This window comes from Monodelphis domestica, chromosome 2 (genome assembly GCF_027887165.1).
Source record: "Monodelphis domestica isolate mMonDom1 chromosome 2, mMonDom1.pri, whole genome shotgun sequence".
Taxonomy (NCBI): domain Eukaryota; kingdom Metazoa; phylum Chordata; class Mammalia; order Didelphimorphia; family Didelphidae; genus Monodelphis; species Monodelphis domestica.
Genome location: NC_077228.1, coordinates 191,420,254 through 191,443,723, shown reverse-complemented (window position 1 = coordinate 191,443,723; position 23,470 = coordinate 191,420,254). Strand labels below are relative to the sequence as shown.

The following is a 23,470-nucleotide window of genomic DNA, read 5'->3' as shown; positions in this document are numbered from 1 at the left end:
GGGAGTGTCTGAGGCCATATTTGAACCCAGGACTTCCCATCTCTAGGCCTGGCCCTCAATCCACTGAGTTACCCAGCTGCCCCACTCACATTCACTCCCCTGGTTCCCATTTTAAATAGTCTACAATAGCATATCCAGGTTGGCTTCCAAAGTATGAGAAGATCCCAGAATTCAAGAGTTGAAAGACATGTCAACATGACTCAAAGTCACCCAAGATTTGAAGACAAACTTCAGTGTCATCCCCAACTTCTGCCATAACTCATCCCATTGGTCCCATCTGTTGCCAAATATTATTTCTATCTTCACAATAACTCCCACATACATCCCCTTTTCTCCCCCATAGACTCCTAGTTCAGGCTTTTATCACCTGTTGAGCAGACTACTGAAATTGCCTTGCAATTATTCCTCCTACCGCAAATCTCTCCCTATTCCCCATCTTTCACTCAGTTTGTTGTTGTTCAATCATTTTCAGTCATGTCTGTCTCCTTGTGACTTTTTTTGAGGGTTTTCTTGACAAAGATACTGGAATGATTTGCCACTTCCTTCTCTGGCTCATTTTACAGATGAGGAAACTGAGGCAAACAGGGTTAAGTGACTTGCCCAGGGTCACATTGCTAGGAAGTATCTGAGGCTGGATGAGTTAGGTGTTCTTGGCTAGAAGCCTGGTACTCTAATTGCTGCCTAGCTGCCCGCTCAGTTACTAAGGTGATTTTTCCACATTATAGCTCTCACCCCTGTGCTTAAGAAGTACAAGTGGCTCCCAAATTCCTCTAGAATCAAATGTAAAATCTTCTCTTTATATATAAAGCTCTTTACAACTTAACCACTTCCTACCTTTCTTCTTTCATTTTACTCCTTTGCAGGTACTCTATGATTCAATTATCATGGCCTACTTGATGTCCCATGCACATGGTGCTCATCTCCCATTTCAGTGTCTTTGTACTAGCTAGCTATCCCCCATGCCTAGAATGATCCACCCTTCCTACTGCTTCTTAGTTTCCCTGGTTTCCTTTGAAACAGTTTAAATCCCAGCTAGAACAGGAGGCCTTTCCAACTCCCCATTTGCTATTGCTAACAATTAGAGGTACAGATGTAAATTTAAATCCTGCCTCAGTTGTATACTAGCCACATGGTCCTGGATAAATTACTTAATCTCTGTTTGCTTCAGTTTCCTCAAATGTAAAATAAGAATTATAATAGCAACTATCTCATGGGATTAAATGAGATATCCATGAAGTACCTGGTACATGGTAGGCTCTATATAAATATGTATTCCTTCCCTGCCTTCCCTCTTTCAGATTACTTTCTACCTATTATATAGACACACATGTTTACATGTATATCTATGTCTTTTATTTACATAGTTATTTATATGATATCCTTGCTATTACAGTGTAATTCTTTTAGGGCAGAGATTTTGGGGAGGCATGGGGGAGGAGAGTCAAGAAGGGACATCTGCATCTCCCAACACTTAGTAAAGTACCTAACATATAATAAACATTTAATAAATGCCTCATGACTGATAGTTCCTTTTCTAATGTTAAGAGGGCAGAAAATTTTCCATGTCCATTAGATAAAAATCTAGTTCTCTCTGAAAAGGAAGATAAGGAAAGATTTTATCTTCAGAGGTCTTTCTTTGAGAATATCTACCAGATATTTATTTCACTAAAGCAATTAAAAGAAAATAATCTTAAGAAAAATTTTGTCTTTTTAAAGAAATTAATATTTGAATGAATATGTCTGAATTCCATGGCACAGAGATATTTACGTATAATCAAAATATTAAGGTGAAGAAAACTAAGTTCCTTTGTTTAAGAAAGAAAAGATGTTTGCTGGACTCAAGAACCAAAGCCTAATTTTTAAGCTTGACATTCAATTATGAGGAAAATGCCAATGTTTAAATTTTCTGAAATAGTATGCTTCTGAGCAATTTCCAGGATTACAAGAAACTGATATAGTATGACCAGCATTATGATTACCTAAACAGAAAAGACGAATCCTGAGTTCTTTTGCAATTACTTGAGGTCTGTATACTTGTTTCTCTACTGTCTACTGAGCCACCTAGCTGTCCCTGTTTATTCTTCACTTTCTGTGCTGTTTTTTTTTTATGAGATTTTCCTTCTGAAGATTTCTTTCTTTTCCTTCTTTTGCAATTCTTTTACTTTATTTGAAGTATTTCTTGTAGTTTTGAAATGAAAAAAGGAGCATATTTAGATATAAGCTCTAATTCAGCAATCTTGCCTGAAATAGATGTAGTTACACTGAAAACCTATCCCCAAAAAATGAAATCCAGAATTCAAATTAAGCATTTACTACATGTTATAGTAGACAAAGTACTTAAACTTCTGAGTATCTAGAGATGATAAATTAAGAGCAGGAATAGGACCTTAGAAGTCTCCTAATCCAATCTCATTTTACAAATGAGGAAAATGAGTCCCAAGGAAATGAAGTGACTCACCCACTGTCTCACAGGCAGAGTCAGTTTCTTCATATGTGAAATGAAGGTAAAAACATCACAAAACACAAATTGTTGTTGGGATTTAAGAAATACAATTGGGGGGGGGGGGGGGACTGGCCAGCCAAGTAAATGGTTCCCTGCATAGAGCACTAACAGTAATTTAAGGGATGACTGTTTGCTTTATAAAAGAATTCTTTCACTTTGTAAAAAAGATTCACAGTATTGTATTAACACTATACTAGAATTGAAAGGAACAAATCCCTCAGATGAACTAACTTGCTTCTAAAAAAAAAAAAGTAGAACCATGACTTAGAACCTTCTTAGTCCTACAATGATATGTTATCATCAACCATTCAAACAAGTCACTGATTCACCCTGACTTCTTCAAGCCTAATCACCACATGTGTCTCCTGAGAGTTCTGATTGGTCCCTTGTCCTGATATGCCAGCTTGGAACTGGAACATTTATTCTGATCTTCCATGGTCATCCACTATGAGAACTCATATACTTATGTACTTAATAATCAAATGGATCTGTAATTTCAATCTATTTGGGAGAGCCCTCTAATAGTGTATTTCAAAACCCATTAATTCATGTTAGAAATAAAGACATCTCTAGGTTGAAGATCCAGACTTTAACTGTGGAAATTAAAGCTTGAGGTTCTTACCATGTCCACCCTGTGGCAACAACTCCCTTTAGATGTTCAAGTGTGTTTTTATAGATTTTTGACAATTAATTAGCATAAGTCATTAATAAGGCAAAAGGTACACTATAATTCTAGTATAAGGTCAAAGTAACCTATCTAGGCCCTAAGAGTGAGCAGAACCTATAGTGAGTGTAAATCTTCACAGGATCAAACAACACTTGGACACACCAGCATTGTTTTCCTCTGATCTCATCAGGTCTGCTATGCACTCACCATTCCAAATGAGCACAATTTACTTCCTGCTGCATGTGTTTCAGTTTTTATTCCTCAGAAGTCTTTAATCTAGTTAGTTCCTATAGTATTCTAATATACCAAACTATATCCTTTCTAATATTATGGCTAATATTCTATTATTATAATTGATATCTTGTATACAGTTAGTTTACTAACTGGGTCTAACTCCTAAACATCATAATTACAGTTACCTATTTAAAGGATTATATGTATTCACTTAGTTTATGATCAATAATATAAAAGCAATAAAGGCAAATTCCTTTTCATTACTGGTCAATCCCTGCAACTCTTGTTCATTTACTCTATGAGTTTGCCATAAGAGGTTCCATCCAATGTCCTAAAGATCTTCCTTGATTTCTCCTGATATTAACAGGGTATCAGTGAATTCTTTGGCTGTCCACCATTTTATTTATTCCTTGTTTGCAACTTTTATTCCTGTTCTTCAAAGTTCTTCATGCAATATGCTGCAGTCTGTTCACAGCCACCTTAAGTCTTTCCATTGCTGCCTGTATGATAATCATTCTTGATTATTTGGACATTGTTTTTTTATTCTTGTCTTGAAACATTGGTGAAACAGATGTTTAAAAAGATGGGCCTTTGATTTCATTAAAAGAGTAGGGTTGTTAAAATAGATTTATTAATTTCCCCAATGCAATACAGCTCATCCCTCTACTCTGGTTTAATTATAGGCCCAACTCATCATTCCTCTGTTCTTTCAGTGTCAGGCATACTTAACTAATGGTTGACTTTTGATTTCAGTACAAATGTGTGTCCTACTCTGAGCCACAGACATTCTTTATCCATTTGATCCTTTTTTTGTGGATGGTCAGATCATCCTAACCATTTAAATAGTCATAGATCTCTTCTAAAAGGGGCAACTGGGTAGCTCAGTGGATTGAGAGCCAGGCCTGGAGATGGGAGTCCTAGGTTCAAATCTGGTCTCAGACACTTCCCAGCTATGTGACCCTGGACAAGTCACTTAACCCCCATTGCCTAGACCTTACCATTCTTCTTCCTTGGAACCAATACACAGTATTGATTCCAAGATGGAAGGTACCGGCTCTTAAAAAATAAATAAATAAAAGGCTCTGTAATAATTACAGACTTGATGCAACTAGTACCATGTCATCCACAAACAGAAGCATCTGTAAAACTTCACCATCCACAGAGAAGTTCAACTTGGATTCAATGTAAGATCTCCATTATTGTGGTAGGTACATATATCTAGCTGTTTGTTGCTTCCTGATATTTATGATTAGAAGATCACTAAATAGGGTTATGTCTGTTATATATTTCAAGAAATCTTGAATGATTTTGATGAATGAATGGGAGGCATCTTCTTGGAAGAACCTATATTAATACAGAACATTACTCAACCAAATCAAATGCCTTCCCATAATCAACAATAAGCACAATGGGATCTTCTACTCCGTACATTTTTCAGTCAAATGCAAAATGGTAGTAAAGGTATACTCCATTGCTGAATATAATTTGTGAAAAATTAATTGTTCCTTACTCATATCCACAGAAAAGTAGTTTTAAATTACATATTTGGATAATTCAACATCAATCACTAAGGACTCTCATGGTTATATATCCTTTAGCAATGCAACCACTCTATAAACATTGGTATAATCTGGCTGGCTAATCTATTTTTGTTCTTTTTACTATTTCTACCTCCCAGATGAATGTGCTTGCAACTATGATATTAGATTCCAAATTCAGTGGTTCCACTGATCTTGATGGTGAAAACAAGTTTGTCATAATTTTTTTGAATCTTTTTATTTTTCTACTGTTTCTTTTCCTACTCCAGTTTCGTCTACAAGTTCAACCATTGCGTGATTCTACATATATATATATATACACACACACACACACACACACACACACTCTCTCTCTCTCACACACACACACACCATGTCAAATTTTTTTAAAAATGATTCTATTTTGTCTATTTTATAAGGCAATACTGTTCATAATTGTCAACATCCCTCTTTAAAAAATTTTTAAAACAAGTTTATATTGTAACTTAGTACTATTTTGGGTAGCCATCCCTTTCCACTTAGTAAGTCAAATGCTCACTAAGTACAGTCTTTATTGAGTTCTTTTCTTATTGTAGCAATAGATTTATAATGCTTAAATTTCTGCATAAAATTACTACAATCACTGTTCACATCATTTCTGGTATCTATTGCCCATTTCCCATTGCTATTACTTGCTTAAACAATTCAGGATTGAGTTGTTTCAATGATACACCATCTTTTTCATTACTATTCTTTCTTCTTGCTTTTTACAAAGTCCAGTCTTTGTTCTGACAAGACAATGGTATGATTGTACATAGATAACTGATTCAAGGTTAGCTTCCATGATGACAAAAACAAGTCTTTTCCTGTCCATGAACAATGTAATTCAATTTCATTTTTTGTGAAATATTTGGTAGCTGCCATTTCCAGTGTCTGCCAATTCTTTTCTTGAAAACTGTGTGCATGATAGAAGGGTGAAAGACTTCTTTGAAATCTATAAATGTTTAGTCTTTTTCATCTTTTTTCCTCATATTTCCTTTTCTCATATTTTTCTCACTGTCCTCATCTTTTCCCCAATTTCTGACTTAAGTCACAAAATACCAGTGTCTACAGATTTAATTTGGAGGGGTTTATAAGGCCTTCATTACATTCTTCTACTTCTTTATCATAAGCATCCAATATTAAAATACATAAGTTGTAATTATTTTCAAGGTGGTCTTCCTACAAATATTTATCACTGATAAAGAAAAACAAGGTTACTACATCTCAATTGTTGCCTTTACACATATGATAAAACCAAATCATCCAACTTCTTTCTTTGCCTCTCCAGGAGAGGACACAACTCATCTTTCACTTAGCTGCAACATCTTTGTTGTGGTTTCATTTAAAACAAAAATGTCAAATTTGACTGATGTGACTCAGCTCCTCCATCAGTATATCTACTTGTTCACTGGACTAAGATCCCACATTTAGAATGCCAAAAAATGGAAATTTACAGATAAACTAAAAACTATGTGATTCTTATCACCTTCTGAACATTTTCCCATTTCTATGGTGACTGAAGAAAAAGAGGCCAAGTATTTTGTGAGTTGCCTTAGTCAAGAAATTGGTCACCAACAGCCAACCTACATGATGGTGAGGTTCCTCTTTACTTAACTAAGCTGGTTCTTGAAAAGCATACTGAGTCTGCTGCCAAGGCCATACTTAAAGCCTTCCAGGACAATAGAACCTGCCAGAGCATCCATTTCACTTACATTGTCCCCAGAAACTCCATTCCACATGGAGTCATCTCCATTCCACAATGAAGCAACAGAACAGGACTTTTTGGAGTAATGCTTATTGTTTGTGAATCTAAACTTACTCTAAAAACTCTCATCATTCTGTTCCATATTTACAGGACATTTCCTAAGAAGAATTCACAAAATGTAAAGAGTAAAACAAGCCCTAATAAGATCCTTGAATCAATTAAAAAAAAAACACAACAAACATATATTAAATGTCTAGCATGGGCCAGTGTTTGCCCTCAAAGTGCTTACATACTTACAGGGAAGATAATATATAATAAGTACATAAAGAATAAACAGCAAACAGTAAGTTTGGGGAGGGAAGGCACTAGTGGAACAAGAAAGGGTTCATGTAGAAGGCAGTACACAAGCTAAGTTTTGAAGGAAAGCAGAAATGGTAAAAGTGAGGAGGGAGTACATTCCAAACATGGGGGATACTTAGTACAAAGGAGATGGGACAAAGATCATTATGTGAGGGACAGCAAGTAGACCAGGATATTAATTATAGAGTATAAGAATTGATAGTTAAGAAGGGGATAAATTTGTAAAGAACTTTGCTGCTAAACAAAAAAAGGCCAACATAGATGAGAAGATAATTTAAAGAACAAAACCAAAACACTGAGTTCTTTAAATAGGCTCAGATCTCCAAGTCCAGAAAAATTCTTAATGCAAGAAACAGCAGGTAATTGTGAAACCATTGCTGGTTATCTTTTGAGAAATCATTAAGGAGGGAGACAGCCAGCAGAAAAACAGAGAGAGCAATGAGAACTGGACAGGTGCTAGCTACAAAACCAGAAAATGAGTAGATGATATTCCAAATACTTTAAAAAGTCAAAGTAGAGTTTTTATAGGAATAAGGAAAAGAGAGGGGGAAAAACAAATAACAAGAATGTGTTCATATTTTTGTCATGAGAAAGCTACCAATACTGCAACTTTCAAAAAGACACACAAAGGCACAGCTTATAATTTTCAGACTTTGTTCACATGGATTCATACATGCCTTTTTAAAAAGGGAAGAATTTCCTAAAAGAGAACTACTTACAATGCAACTACATGCCATGCTAGTAAATTAGAAAAATATCATTGTATCTGGGGGAGAAAGTATCCCAAATGTGGATGAGGTTACTACAGAGTTGGTCTAAGAACATTTCTTGATAAACCATTGAGAATGAAAAGTGAGATATTATGGATGGGGTCCATGTGTGAAAATATAACATTAAAGCAAAATCTCTGACTCTCAGGAGCCTGTCTGTTAAGAGGGGAGAAAAATTCTGTAGGACATTTGCAAACTAGTATTTTTTTCTTTAATTTTTAATCTTTTCCTTTCTCTTGGATTCTTCTTTGTTGCCTACTACAATCATGCCCAGAACTCTTCTACCCTTAAAGTCTCCACTTCCTCTTCTTCCATAGATTGGTCCTGTGTCTGTGTTACCTCAGGCATCTTCTACTTGGCTTTACATAATTCTACTGTGTAGCTAATCTGGCCTTGGATTAGACACTCCATCTACTCTCTCCATAAGAACAGAATGCCAGGCCTGGAGCTAATTACACTTTTTGTGGAAAAAGAACGGGATAAAGAAGTCAGTGATGATGAAGCAGAGGAAAAAGAAGAGAAACAGGAGAAGGAAAAAGAGGAAAAAGAGTCTGAGGATAAACCAGAGATAGAAGATGTTGGCTCCGATGAAGAAGAAGAAAAGAAAGATGGTGACAGGAAGAAAAAGAAGAAAATTAAAGAAAAATACATTGATCAAGAAGAGCTTAACAAAACCAAACCAATTTGGACCAGAAATCCTGATGATATTACTAATGAGGAATATGGAGAATTCTATAAGAGTCTGACAAATGACTGGGAAGATCATTTGGCTGTGAAACACTTCTTGGTGGAAGGACAGTTGGAATTCTGAGCCCTTCTCTTTGTACCATGACATGCCCCCTTTGACTTATTTGAAAATAGAAAGAAAAAGAATGACATCAAATTGTATGTGCACAGAGTTTTCATCATGGATAACTGTGAAGAGCTGATCCCTGAATATCTGAATTTTATTAGAGGTGTGGTGGACTCTGAAAATCTGCCTCTAAATATTTCACGGGAAATGCTGCAGCAAAGCAAGATTCTGAAAGTGATTAGGAAGAACTTGGTTAAAAAGTGCTTGGAACTCTTCACTGAACTGGCAGAGGATAAAGAGAATTACAAAAAGTTTTATGAGCAGTTTTCCAAAAACATTAAGCTTGGAATACATGAAGACTCCCAGAACCGAAAGAAACTTTCAGAATTGCTGAGATACTATACTTCTGCTTCTGGTGATGGTTTCTCTTAAGGACTATTGCACAAGGATGAAGGAGAACCAGAAGCATATCTATTATATCACTGGTGAAACCAAGGACCAAGTGGTTAATTCAGCATTTGTTGAAAGTCTTCGGAAGCATGGTTTAGAAGTAATATATATGATTGAACCTATTGATGAGTACTGTGTGCAACAGCTACAGGAGTTTGAAGGCAAGACTTTAGTGTCTGTTTGGAACTCCCAGAAGATGAAGATGAAAAAAAGAAACAGGAGGAGAAAAAGGCAAAGTTTGAAAACCTCTGCAAAATTATGAAAGATATCCTAGAAAAGAAAGTTGAAAAGGTAGTTGTGTCAAATCGATTGGTTACTTCCCCATGCTGCATTGTCACAAGTACATATGGTTGGACAGCAAATATGGAAAGAATTATGAAGGCTCAGGCACCAAGAGACAACTCAACAATGGGTTACATGGCAGCAAAGAAACACTTGGAGATAAACCCTGACCATTCCATTATTGAAACTCTAAGGCAAAAGGCAGAGGCTGACAAGAATGATAAATCAGCAAAGGATCTGGTCAGCTTGTTGTATGAGACTGCACTGCTGTCTTCTGGGTTCAGCTTGGAAGATCCCCAGACACATGCCAATCGGATCTACAGGATGATCAAACTTGGTCTTAGAATTGATGAAGATGATTCAACAACTGAAGAAACCAATGCAGCTATAACTGAGGAAATGCCACCTCCTGAAGGAGATGATGACACATCATGCATGGAAGAAGTAGACTAAAGCATTCCAATTCAAGGAGCAAAAAGCATGTTTCCTAGACTAGTCTGAATAAGTTATTTTGTATAAGATGTTGAAAGAAAATACTTCATGTCTTCATTCCCTCTGATGTATATTTTCAGATATGTTCTCTTTATTTTTGTTAAATCACTTTTTTAAAAAATGTATGGCATGAACATGCGTTTAAGGGGAAGTTTAGGTTTCTTTTAACTTCTAAGTATAATCAATACTGTGATACCTTAAACAATTCAAGCAAGAACTAGCAATCATAGTAGTTTACTTTGGTTTTATTTTAGGGAGGGAGAAATAATATCTTTAATATGTCCAGACATTGTAATCCTAATGTTAGCTTACTAACATTCTTGTGGTCTGAAAACAGTATGTAGCTATCAGCTGAATAATGGAATTGAATTACTCCTTGGTCTCTAAAATACACTGTTGAGGTATCTTAAAATGTCTATAAAACTGTGTTTCTTTTATACACTTAAAAGAATTAAGTTGTATTCTATTCCACCAATTTATGCATGTAATAAACCCTGGAAGTCTAGGAAAATAAAAGTTAACACCAAGAGAGAAAAAAATAACACCTGTGGCCCTCCTACCACCACTAAGGGGTTAACTGGGGATGTCCTCTCATATCTTTTCATTTTAATCCTCTTAATTTTTATAATTTTGTTACCATCACTTTTGATTTTTTGATATGTAGACTTGTGTTGTTTTCCTGGCTCTGCTTACTTCACTCTGTATCAGTTCATATAGATCTTTCCATGTTCTACATTCATCACACACATATTTCATCACACAGAGCACAGTAATATTCCAGTAGCTCAATCACAACATATTTTGTGCATTTTATAATCACCCGGAATGAGATTTCTCTTATTATTTCTTTTGTTTTGTTATTATTCTATAGAAATGCCGCTGATTTTCAAGGATTTATTTTGTAAGTTACTACTTTGCTGAATCTATTGTCTCAATTATTATCTTTGTTAATTCTCTAGGATTTTTTTCAAGTAAACTGTCATATGAACAGTAAATAGGCAAAGCTTTATCTCCTCTTTACCTATTTTGATTTTTTTAACTTTTTTTCTTATCTTATTACTGTTGCTAGCATTTCCAGAACTATATTTTTAAAAAGTGGGATAAATGTGAATCCTTTTGTTAAGCCTGTATTTACTAGAAATGATTTTAGTGTATCCCCACTGCATATGATCATATGATGATATCTTTTTATATTTAAAAAAAAAAAGATTTGTCTATGACTGTAATATATAGGGTTGGGTTTTTTGGGTTTGGGGTTTTTTTTGTATTGTGAAAATGAAATCAACCCTCCCCTGATTGTGAAAATTAAATTAATTCCCCTGCCCATTTTTAGATTTAATCACCAAAAGTGTAAACACACTACTTACAACTGAGTAGGGAGATCTGCCCATTTTTATACTTAATCACCAAAAGTGTAAATATCCCACTTAATCATTTAGTGGGAAGGTCTGTGACCCATGTGTGCAATAGTGGGTGACAAATCAGAATCAAACTGACTGCCCCCTGGGCAGTCCTAAAGCAAAGCTTCAACTGTGATTGGTAGACTTAAATTAGGGGCAGGAACAGGAAGTGATGCAAAAGAATGTGTCTTTAAAAGGAGTTACAATTTCCTGTGGAGGAGATTAGTCTGAGATTCATGGGAGATTCTCTAAGATCTTCAGAGAGGACTTTGGCTTCTTCTGGAGTTCTGAGTTCGAGTTGGAGGCTGGTGAAGAATCTGCTTACTGGACCTGAGACCTTGAACTTGGTGTGACAGTTCTTAAATCTCTCTCCCTTTGGACTGACATGTGGTGAGTGAAAAAGCTGATTCCTTTCCTGGATTTTCTGAAGAGACTAGCCTCAGGAGAGACCTATCTCTTGAGAGATACATCCCCAGGTCCTCAGCTTTGCTGAGGCCTTTTCAGCTAAGGACTAACTTTCCCCTGCCCTGGCTGAGCCAGGGACTTGGGAGTAAATTACTTAGTGCTTAGGCTAAATATCTTACCGTATCCTCTCTCTGATTTCTTACTTCACTCTCTCTATATTTTGTAAATAAATTGTAAATAAATCTCTTTGAAATAAATTAAATTCTTGGCAACCCTATTCTTAAATAATCCAATCCAACCTTTTTATGAAATAATGCTCTCCCCCCCCCCCTACAAGTGTTATACTTTGTCAAAGGCTTTTTCTGCATCTATCAAGTTGATTATATGGTTTGGGATATTTGAGGTTTTAATGGTTAATTTGTTGAGTCAACTTCCATTAATGATATTGGCTTATAGTTTCCTTTCCATGTTGACCTTTTCCTGGTTTAGATTTTAAACTTAATTTAAGTATAGTCTTTTATGAGAATATATGCATCTCACAAAAGGATTATTAAAGCTATTTCCTTATTTCTTTTGTGTTCTCAGTTTTCTTAGCATATAATGTATTCTGATTTTTCTTTTTATTTCTTCTGGTTTTACTGTGATTTCACCTTGCTCATTTACTATTTTAGACATGATTTTCTGCTCTTCTTTTTTACTTCTATATTTGTTTCCAAATTATCTTTTTTCCCCTCTATATTGTAACATTTTCTCTTTTCTGTTTAGTTTTTTATTAGCTTCCTAATTTTTCAAAAGGCATATTCAATTGATTAACCTTCTCTTTTTCTATATTTTCTATATTTTGTAAGGATATGATTCCAAGTACCAATTTAGTCACATCCTAAAAATGTCGGTCTATTGTTTCATTATTGTCATCTTATTTTTTCTAAGATTTTTTTCCTTGACCTAGTCATTTTTAAGGATTTCATTGTTATATCTCTATTTGGGTCTGTTTCGTTTATTTGTGGGTCCTTGAACTGATTTCTATTTTTATTCCATTATAGTCTGCAAAAGATATGTTTACTATTTATGTCATTTTATATTTGTTTGAATTATCTCTGAGCCTTAGTACATGGTCAATTTTTGTTAATATATCACGTATTACTGACAAATTTTCTTTTGCTGTCCTAGATAGAAGATTTAAAGTCTTTTAACTCTAGTTTCTCTGGCAATTTGTTCAGTTCCACATTTTCCCTTCTGTTTATCTGTTAGACTAATCCAAAACTGAGGGATATTGAAGTTTCCTGTTACTATCATTGCTGTCAATGTGTTCTTGTGACTGATATTTCCTTTCAAATTTAGATGTTAAAGGATTTAGAACATATGCTGATTACTGAAATTAGGTTTGTTGTTTATGGTTCCTTTCCACATAATATGGTTTTCTTGTTTATCCCTTTTTATTATCTCAAAGTTTGTTTTTGCTTTGTCAGCATGACTGAAACTTCTGCTTCTGGAGATTCATTTCAGCCCCCCCCCCCCATTCCTTCAGTTTTATTTTGTGCATTGTTTTTGTTTTTCCAAGCATGTTTCTTGTAAGCAAAAGGGTAGGGTTTTGGTTTTTTTATCCAATCTGTCAGCTTTTTTGTTTTGTTAAACTGTTTAATCATTTCATATTTACAATTAGGGGAGTGAGATTTATGTTTTCCATATAGGCTTCTAATATTGGGTTTGGTTTTTTCACATTAGGATTTTTTCCCTCTTCTGCTATACACACAGTACCATGTCCCTACAGTTACTTTATCTTAATCTTTAAGGCTGTCCACTTCCCACTGGCTCTCTTCCTCCCACTCCTAATCCCCTCCTCTCTTTTGTTATCCTCTTCTCTTTAGGATTTTGTTTATTAGTTCCTTTTTTCCTTCATCTGTTTTTGTGGTTACATAATTCTTCTCATCTTTCTTTTCCTCTCAGTCAAGTAGATCTGCTTCTTTTCCTTCCCTTTGACTACTCCTGTTAATTATTTTCTCAAGTTTCATTTTTTTTGCACCCTTTCCAAAAAGGATTTCTCTCTTACTCTCATTATCCATCCTCTCTATCACTTTCAACCCTCACTCTTTCATTCATGACCTAATCATTTGATCTCTCTCTTTTTCTCTGAATTCCTCATGAAATCTCCAATTTATCCTTTCTAAGCTCTCTCCTCTAGGTGGTTTCTGCCCCTGCCTTCTAGACTTTGCCCTGGGGATTCTCCTTTTCTACTGTGCTTCACTCCCCAAACAATGCTAATTATTATAGGAATCAGAAGGGACAATGCCCTATAGTCTCTCCCCTACCAAGTTCCTAATTATATAGTCTAACACTGCTTACCTTCCCTAGTTACCTTTCTTTCCCTGTTTTCTTCAAAATCTCGCTTCCCTAAGGTAGTGATGACAGTGTTAGAAATTGAAAATATATCTATCAATTGGGGAATGGCTTAACAAACTGTGGTACATCTTGGTGATAAATACTATTGTGCTATAAGACATGCAGAGCAAAATAATAAACAGGAGCAGTGTATCCAATATTGTACAATAATCAACTGTGAAAAGTTGACTCCTCTCAACAATCCAATGATCTGGGACAATCCTGAAAGATTTATGATTGGGAATGCTATCCACCTCCAGAGAAAGAACTGTTGAAGTCAGATGGATGCAGATCAAAGCATATCATCTCTTACATCAGTGTATTTACAGTTTTGGGGTTTTGGTTTTGTATGAGTTTTGTATGCTCTTACAACAATGACCAACATGGAAGAGTTTTGCATGAAAATAAAAATAAAATTTTAAAAAACTATATAGCCAAAACAAAAAAAAATCTCTCTTCCCTGAGGTTTATGCTCTCTCACACCTGCAGGTGCCAACTGCTCCCAGAGATGTAGCCAATTATTTTTACTGTGGTCATAAATTCTGCTCTTTTAAATCTATCTTTCAAACTGCTCATTTACCTTTCAAAATGTGTTGTGATTCCATATAGTTCCCCCTCACAGGCCAGAATCTTCCATCTTATTAAGAAATGGATCATTTTCTTTCATTCTATATTATTTATTCACAATTGATTCACCAGATCTTAGGGCTATCTTTCTTGCTGTTGTTGCTGCTGTCTTTCCCTGATTTATTTGCTCAAGGACTTTGATTTTTTTTCTTCCTGAAATCTTTGATAATTTCCAGGGTTTTTTCCCCTCTTTCTTTTATTGCTCACTGACTTCCTCCCTCCCATCCCCTTTGACTGTGGTTTCCTTAGGGGCTAGATCTCAAAGTATCTTAATCTTCTCCCACAATGGGCACACAATTCAGGGTTCACTAGCCTGAGTCTCTGTCTCAGAGAGGCAATCAGCACTGACTCTATGCAGTGCTTTTTCCATCTGGTTTAGTAGAGTGTGCTACCCAGCTCACCATACACCTCACTTCCTAACCTGGTATCGTCTTGCTCTGTTCCTTATTTCCTTAGCCTGGTACCAGCAGTTCAGAGCTTTGCAGCACTGGTGCTATGTGACCCCTGATAGGCTTTTGCTCCTGATTGGCTGCAGCTATGCTGTCTGTCATGGCCAGAGAAAATTTCCACAGGCTGGAACCAATGTTTCTGGTTCTTGGGGTGGGGTGAGTTATGTTTAAGCCTGTGTCACATCCTTGGACTTGTTCATTTTTGCTTCACTATCAATAGTATGGGAGGTAAGGAAAGAGGTACCAAGGAAGTTCAGAGTCAGACAGTTCATGAATTGGCTTTGGTGGGAGGAGATGGGGTAAATTTTTACCTTCTTTTGGATTCTGGGTGTCCTAGACCATGGAGACAACTAAAGTTGCTTTATCTTTGGCACATACGCTCTATTTTCAAAAGGTCTGAGAGATCATGGAAATCAGAGAAAATGTCTAATCTTATCTTGTTGTTCCCATGACCTGGAAGTTTCCCTGCTTGTGTTTTAGGTTTTTAAACTCAGTTTTCTTACTCCTAAGACTTTTTCTTTGTATTTCCCTATTGCTCAATTTCTGTCTCCTTCATTGACAGTAAGTCTCCCAGTGAATCTCAATGATGTCTCAGACTCCTCACTTCTTTTCATTGCCTTCAGGCTCTGCCCCAAGAGGTTTCTCTCAGAGAAAGAGTTGGCCCTCTTTCCTTCAGGCTTTGTATAGCCCTGCATATATGCATGCTAGCACTCTAGTCCAATTTCCTCTTTTCCTTCATTCTCTGGCTGAAAGCTGCCATCAACTGGAAGAGTTCAGGCCCCATCCTTCCTATAGCTCCTTCTCTTCCACTAGTAGGTGAGCACAAAAGACTATTGCATGTTGCCAAAGAATGGTTGGGGTAAGGGCTGAGTAAAAGAGTTTGTATCAAAAGCAAAGAAACCACTGGATCCTAGTGATCTTTGGATCTTAGGGTACAGGCCAGTGGATGTGGAGAATGGAAGCTAATGAAGAGTCAGAGATGCTGGAGATGAGTGTTCTCAGCTGCCAATTCATAAGGCTTCTAGTTAGGTTTCTTTGATATTTGGTCTATAGAAATAGTTGTAATTGCTTTTCTTTTTTTTTATATAACACATTAGAATCCAAACAGTCAACACAGTGCCTGACACATAGACTAAACTTAATAAATCTTTATGGATTGTTTTACTAGTTGATCTCTAGAATAAAATAAACATGCTTTTTTATTTGACATTTCATATCCTTTGCAATTTGGTTCCAATTTACCTTTCTAGCCTGATTATACATTACTATCTTTCATATACTCTACATGGTTTAGCCAAACTGACTTTCATCCTATTCCTTAATTTGGAATTTTATCTGCCATTTACATGCCTTTGCACAATGTCCCTGATGCTTGGAATACATTCCTTCTTCACTTAGAATCCTTATCTTTCTTTAAAGTTCATCTTAAGAACTACCTCTTTTCTGAGATCCTTCCCAATCCCTCCAAGTGCTAAGGCTTCCACCAAAAAATGATCTTGTATCTATTTTGTATAGACATTAATAGGTGCATGATATTTTCCTTGAGGTGAGAGACTGGCTCTTAGCTTGGTGTTTCTTGTTGATGGACTGACTGATCAATCCTATCCTGATTATATAAAGCAAATTCATAATATTCCTCTCCTGCTTTAGTCTGCTTTAGTTCTTACTCTTGAGAGGAAATAGATAGCTGAGGAGGACCTACACCTGATAACAACTGTCTCAATCAAGAACACATAGTATCTCTTCCTTGCTTAGCATACCAGACATTAGATTCCTTAAACATATATGGATTAATAGTTTCTTTAGATACAAGAGATTCTACTGACAAATACCCATCCCAAAGGACATTCCCCTAAACAAGTAATCAAAACTAATAAGAGTGATTGGAACAAATAACACACTCACATTCCACTTTTTCAGTTTATTGTCAATGGAAAGGAAACGAGATATTTAGATTTGCTAGCATGGCACCAACACTGTTCAGCTCATTTGTTTTAAAACTGTTGTCTCTTAGCTTTAGTTTTATTTCTATTGTTATAGGCACAGTATATGCTTTTTTTCCCCCTCTGTGTTTTGTTCTTATCACTTCGCAAGTTTTACAATATTTTACAATATTTCTCTGAGTTCTTCATGTTTGTGATTCTTTATAGTCAATATAATCCTCTAAATTCATTTGCCATATTTTATTTGTGTATTTTCCCCAAAGATATTTAAATTTTTAAAAGAATTTTTATTGATATATTTGTTTTTACATCCTCTAAATATCCTACCATGTCCTCCTATCACTCCTCAGAGACCCACTTAATAAAGAAGAAACAAAAGCAAGGGAGAAACTTTTGCAAAATTTACCAACATATCAAAAAAGAATGATGTCATTCATAAGCAATTTTCCATACCCTGAGAACCAATATTTACAAAGGGTTGTAAAGGCAGGCAGGTCTTCTATATAATTGTGGCTAAAAGGGATATTTTTACATATCTGCTTAGCTTTCAAAAGCCTGCCAAATCCTGCCCACCCCTACCTATCTGTTAAAACTCATTTCCTAGCACCCAAAATAAACATCCTAAGATAGATGGGTCAGTCACTTTGCTATACCCCAAGCTCATGTTCATACTGCTTCTCCTGGCATGGACTGCCTTAGTTTGTGTTGCTAGGACATTTATGGCCCAGGTCAAGTCCAATCTCATCCATAAACTTTTTACCAGATATTATGAACTTCAGTATCTCTCCCTTCTGGTTGGGACTCTTCTACTTGGCAATTGACCACAATAACTTGCTTTACTAGATGTGCCTTAGGCTTGTTTCTCCAATCAAAATGTAAGGTACTTGAGGGTCAAGATTTTACCTTTCATCTCTTGTATCCCCACCAAAGGGCCTATCATCCAGGCTAGACTTAAAGCAGGCACCTAAGAAATACCTATTTGATTGAGAAAATATCCAATGTATTAATGATTAACCATCAGAAATCTCACAAGCCTAAGGCAGAGACAAGGAAAATTCAGATTTTTACACTAGAAATTACTAATCCTTCCCTAAGGAAAAGGAAAGGAAATCAGGGGCCATTTTGACCCTATGGAGGAAATCTCAGGAGGGATCAGGTGCCTTCATTTAAAAGAATAGCTCTGACTTTCCCTTTTTTTTTTTAAACCCTTACCTTCCGTCTTGGAGTCAATACTGTGTATTGGCTCCAAGGCAGAAGAGTGGTAAGGGCTAGGCAAGGGGGGTCAAGTGACTTGCCCGGGGTCACACAGCTGACTTTCCCATTTTAACTTCCTTCTTGCCTGTCCCCTAAAATATCCTTGGTAACTTTAATTCTTCCTTCCTAGCCTCTTCTGAAAGAACAAGAGGTGTGCCCCCCCTTTGGGGGGGGGGCATGGTCATTACTATTTCTCAGTTCCCTTTTATCCATTTACTGATACTCCTCTATTATTCCCATCTTCTACCCCATCCTCTCCGTACATACATTTCTTTCTGCCTTCTTTGGAAAGGCCTATCTATTATTCAATTTTTAATTTTTTAAACCCTTACCTTCCATCCTAGAATTAATACTGTGTATTGGTTCTAAGGCAGAAGAACAGTAAGGGCTAGGCAATAGGGATTAAGTGACTTGCCCAGCTAGGAAGTATCTGAGGTCAGATTTGAACCTAGGACCTCCCTTTTCTAGGCCTGACTTTCAATCCATTGAGCCATCAGCTTGCCCCTCCCCCCCATCTATTATTCAAAAGGGGCTTTTTGGTTTTGCTTTTTTTTAATGTATTCATAAGGTTGTTGAACTGCTTTTTCTCTATTTTTTCTTCTTTATAAAAGATGACTGATGAAGAGGAGAATATGCTGGAAAATGAAAATGTTGCAAAAATGAAAAAGATTAATAAATTAATTTTTAAAAATTAGAGAAATCCTTAATTAAAAAACTAGCTTGGCCATTATCTTGCTAGCCCCCATTTTTTGTAAAATTATTTTGTTCCTTTCATTAGAATATTATTTACCAAGTTCCTATTCTGTACATAGTACCCTGATTTACCCAGGTGGTTGTGTTATATATAGTCACCTGCACAGTATAACCTCTCCAATGTCTTTATCAGAAGAAAAAATTTTAGAATATATGTATAAAGCACAGACCTACATAGTATGCTGTGGGAAGTTAGAAGACATACAAAAGACATATTAGCAGAAGACATACAATTTAAATAAGACATAGTCTCTCCTCTCATATTAAGAACTAAATATATACATATAATTAATAACCATAGGTGATCAATGCAATAGAGAAGGGGGGAAAAACCAAGCATTAAATGAGGTCCAAGGGGCAAAGTGATTACAAAAAGAGGGTTTTGAGCTACATGGGAAGGAAATAAAGAAATATTTTGGGGAAGGTATTGCATTTGAACTGGATTTTAGTGGATGAGTAGGAACTTTGGCAAGCAAAGACAAGGGAGGGCATTCCAGACATAGGAAATACCAAGAACAAAAGCACAAAGACAGGAAGAGAGGGTGTGCTTGCAGTCTAGTCTACATGGTACATAATAAAGCACATCACAGAGGGGAGTAATAAGAGATCTCTGCAAAGGTGGATTTTAGAGGGCCTTGCATACCAGACAAGAGTCATCATTTATTTAGTAGGCAAAAGGGAGTTATGTTTTTTGAGTAGAGGAGCAATATAATTAGATCTGTGACCAGAATTTTTTTACAAGCAAGCTAGTACATGACCATAAAATGTTATTTATAAAAAAGTCATTTTATGAACCCTTTCTGGAGTAGAATTATTTCATGTAAAGCAAGATTCACTGACAGGAAAATGAAGCTTATCAGGGAGCACTGAGGAGTTAATAAATCTTTCATCAAAGACTTCCTAGAGTTTAAGAATTAAATGCCATTTTTCTTTCAAATCAGTAAATTTTTAAAATTGTTGCTAATTGACTTCTCTACAGCAAAAGAATTAGGACTAATACAGAATTGCCTTTCTTCCTATAACAATTCACTACAAACAAAAGCTAAAGAAAAGCAGGCTGAGATGAACAGTAGGTAAATGGAAGAGAGGAGATAAGAGGGAAAAAGGCCATTGTTTTATCAACTTGTTACTTTCAACCACAATTTGCCTTGACTAATGGGTAAAGTGTGATTACCAGTTTCAGTCTCATTTGGGGAATGGAAGAATAATTAATAATCCCATTTGGCTTTTCTTAAAATTTTCCTCCTTGATTCTGTTCTCCTCTAAAGGAATTAAACCAATTATAAGAAAATGTTTATATCTTTATAGAAGAGTCAGGGTGCCAAAGTTGAGGCAAGATTATTCTGTAGGATTAGAGATCCAATTTTATTGGGCAAATCAATGGGAAAAAAATGAATATATAGCATTTCACCTTTCAAAAACATTTCAATAATACATCTATTTTACATATGCCGAAAGGATACCATACATCATTTTTAAACATATCCCAAAAATGCAATGATAGCATTTGTAAGAATGTGTTGCATTAAGCCATAATATCAGTGATTTAGAGCTAGAATTTAGAGCAATTCATCTAATCCAACTTCTTCATTGTATAGATGAAGAAACTGATTCCCAGAGAGAGACTTGCCCAAGACCATATAAGCAATAAGCAGCCAATTTCCATTTTTCCTTGTAGGTGAACATATTTCTTTAATGTATTTTTTAATAAGGCAGGGCAATGTAGTGCACAGAGGACTGACCTAAAGTCAAGAAAGTAGTTCATGTGCCATCTCTGACCCATGCCAGCAGTATGACCCTGACCAAGTCAGTTTGGCTCTCAGTACTTAGAGAAAAGGTGCATCAGTCTGCATTTCCTCACCTAGGATTTCCCTCTACTAGTGAAATCAAAGGTCTCACATTACTGAATTCTTACTATGTATTTAAGGCACTGTACTAGACACCAAAAATCAATACTGTAATCTATGTAAGGCATGAAAAATGAATTCAGTAGCCTCAGTACTCAAAATATTTACTATTAAATGTGGACATTTTTATACACTGCATTGGTATTATAGTAACATAGACCCGAGTTCAAATCTCCTTAACCACTGTTTGTCTCAGTTTCCATAACTGTAATAGCATCTATCTCACAAGGCTATTGTGAGGAGCAAGTGAGATAATATTTATAAATGCATTTAGCACACTACCTGGCACTTAGCAGGCTCTACATAAATGCTTGTTCTCTTTCCCTGAAAAAGTAGTTAGGTGTGCTCCTTCTACTTTCCACTGAGCTCTATGGTTCCAGCCTTCTCCAAGATATTCTTCCAGGTATACTCTTGAACACCAAAATCTGTGTGTGATGTTTCATGATCCTGACAACATATGTGACTATGTAAGCTAAGCTGCAAAACATCAAATCTCATGTGTCAGGGAACACATTAATTTTCTAAAACCTGTTTTGGAGACATTTTCACTTAGTATAACTATGAACTATAAATCCATAGAACAGATTTATCAGACATAAAAATTAGCATAATAAATTTATAAGCTCACATCAATATCTTACCAATCCATCCTATTCCTTTTATGAATACTGGCAACAAAATAAATTATATTACCACTCTTTTTACCAAACTCTTTCCAAATAAATTTGTACTTACCCTGCACAAGGACACAAGTAATTCTTTTTAAACAAATGCCATTAATCAGTGGCATGCAAATTCAGGGCCAGTTATCTGATGAAATGACACATTTGTTAACAGATAAATACAAGATTCAACTGTTTCACAAAACATAAACTATTCTAGATTTCAAAGGAGTTTTAATATACACTAGATGAATTTCTTTTGTTCAAATGATGGCATAAAAGGGACCCAGAGACTTACTTCTGTGTGTCTTTGATGTAGTGCATTATATTCTTTCTTCAACTCTGATTCTCGCTCCTCTAGTCTGCTAACTGAAATGGAGAGAGACAGAAAGAGTCAGAAAGATCAGTATCACCAAATTATACACAATCAACCTGGAGGAAAAAGAAGCCAGTCTTAAAGTCAGAAATCTGGTTTATCAACTCCTAATCATTCTAGTTGATTTCCATGAAGAATTGAGTGATCTAATTTCTTCATCCATAATCATGAAGAACTGAGTGATCCAATTTCTTCCTACATAATCAATTCAAAATTTGAGAAAGAAAAAACTATTTTAAAATAGTATTGCTTTAGGAATCATTTTCTTAATGTAATTTTGAAAACAAGTCATCAGCTTTGCCATATATAGTCCTCCCTCACTATATCATGGTTCACTTATCGTGGCTTCACTAAATCACGGGTTTAAAATATATATATATATATATATATATATATATATATATATATTTCTATATCACAGAGTTTTCACTATATCACAGGATTTTGTGGATGAATAACATACTGTATACAATGGAAATGCAGTATGCTGTCACCACTTGCACAAGTTTACTAACATGAGATTGTACACAGCACACTATTGGCTGATGGAATAAAAGATGACCAACCACAGTACTGTGTTCTGTATCCAGGGCGCTGATTGGCTCAGTGACTGAAGCATCAGTCTGTTTGCTCTCCCATATTGTACCCATAATAAAATAAATAGAATGCTATTACTTCACAGATTTTCACCTATTATGGGGGGTCTCTGGAACATAACTCTCGTGATAGGTGAGGGATCACTGTACTTATTAACTCCTCTGAAAAATTTCCTGTTTCATCAAACCATTTAAAAAAATCTCCCTGGATCCCTCTCTCCACATCCCAACTCAGAAACTAAACAATTATATTACAAACACAAGACAGTTATCTTTTTTCACATACATGAAAGTATCAACATTTATTTTTTACAATCTTTTCTTCTCATGCTTTAAATCTCTCTGGACTTATCCTCCTGCAAATTTGGCTCCCTCTGCTGATGTTTTTTGGTAAATGCATGATACTTTAGTTTGGTCACTTGACTACTCTCGAATGTTTCTCTGAAAACAAAGTTTAAAATAAAAAAAATACTAACAGAATATTCTATTAAGAATTTGTGCTATGCAGAGAAAGGTCAATAAAGCAAATAAAAATATCTATAAAGAAAATTAAAAAGACCTATAAAGACCTGGCAAAATATCTATTTCATTTATTTTTAATAATAAAAAACATTCTTGGGGCAGCTAGGTAGTAAAGTATATAGAGACAGGCCTGTAGTCAGGAGAACCTCAGTTCAAATGTGACATTTCCTAGCTGTGTAACCCTGGGCAAGTCATTTAACCCCATTTACCTAGCCCTTGCCCTTCTCTCTTAGAGTCATTACTAAGAAAGAAAATAAAGGTTTCTTTTTTAAAAAAAGAAAGAAAAAAACATTCTTGATTAAAATTATCAAATATTCTTTCCTAACTCAGAATAATAGTCCAAGTGGAGCCAATTTGGGAATTAATCAGACACCTGTGTACA

General features: G+C 35.6%; 1 protein-coding gene and 1 pseudogene across 2 annotated transcripts in view; one reads left to right on the top strand and one right to left on the bottom strand.

The window, feature by feature from the left end:
• SPAG9 (sperm associated antigen 9) overlaps nt 1-23,470 on the bottom strand; it is a 226,480-nt gene that overhangs the window by 100,366 nt on the left and 102,644 nt on the right. For both annotated transcript variants that reach the window (XM_003340183.4, XM_001363821.4), the window contains exon 3: nt 21,893-21,963. In XM_003340183.4, coding sequence (XP_003340231.1) covers nt 21,893-21,963 — 71 coding nt within the window. The remainder of the gene's footprint in view (nt 1-21,892; nt 21,964-23,470) is intronic.
• Nucleotides 8,232-10,325, top strand: LOC103095449 (heat shock protein HSP 90-alpha-like; annotated as a pseudogene).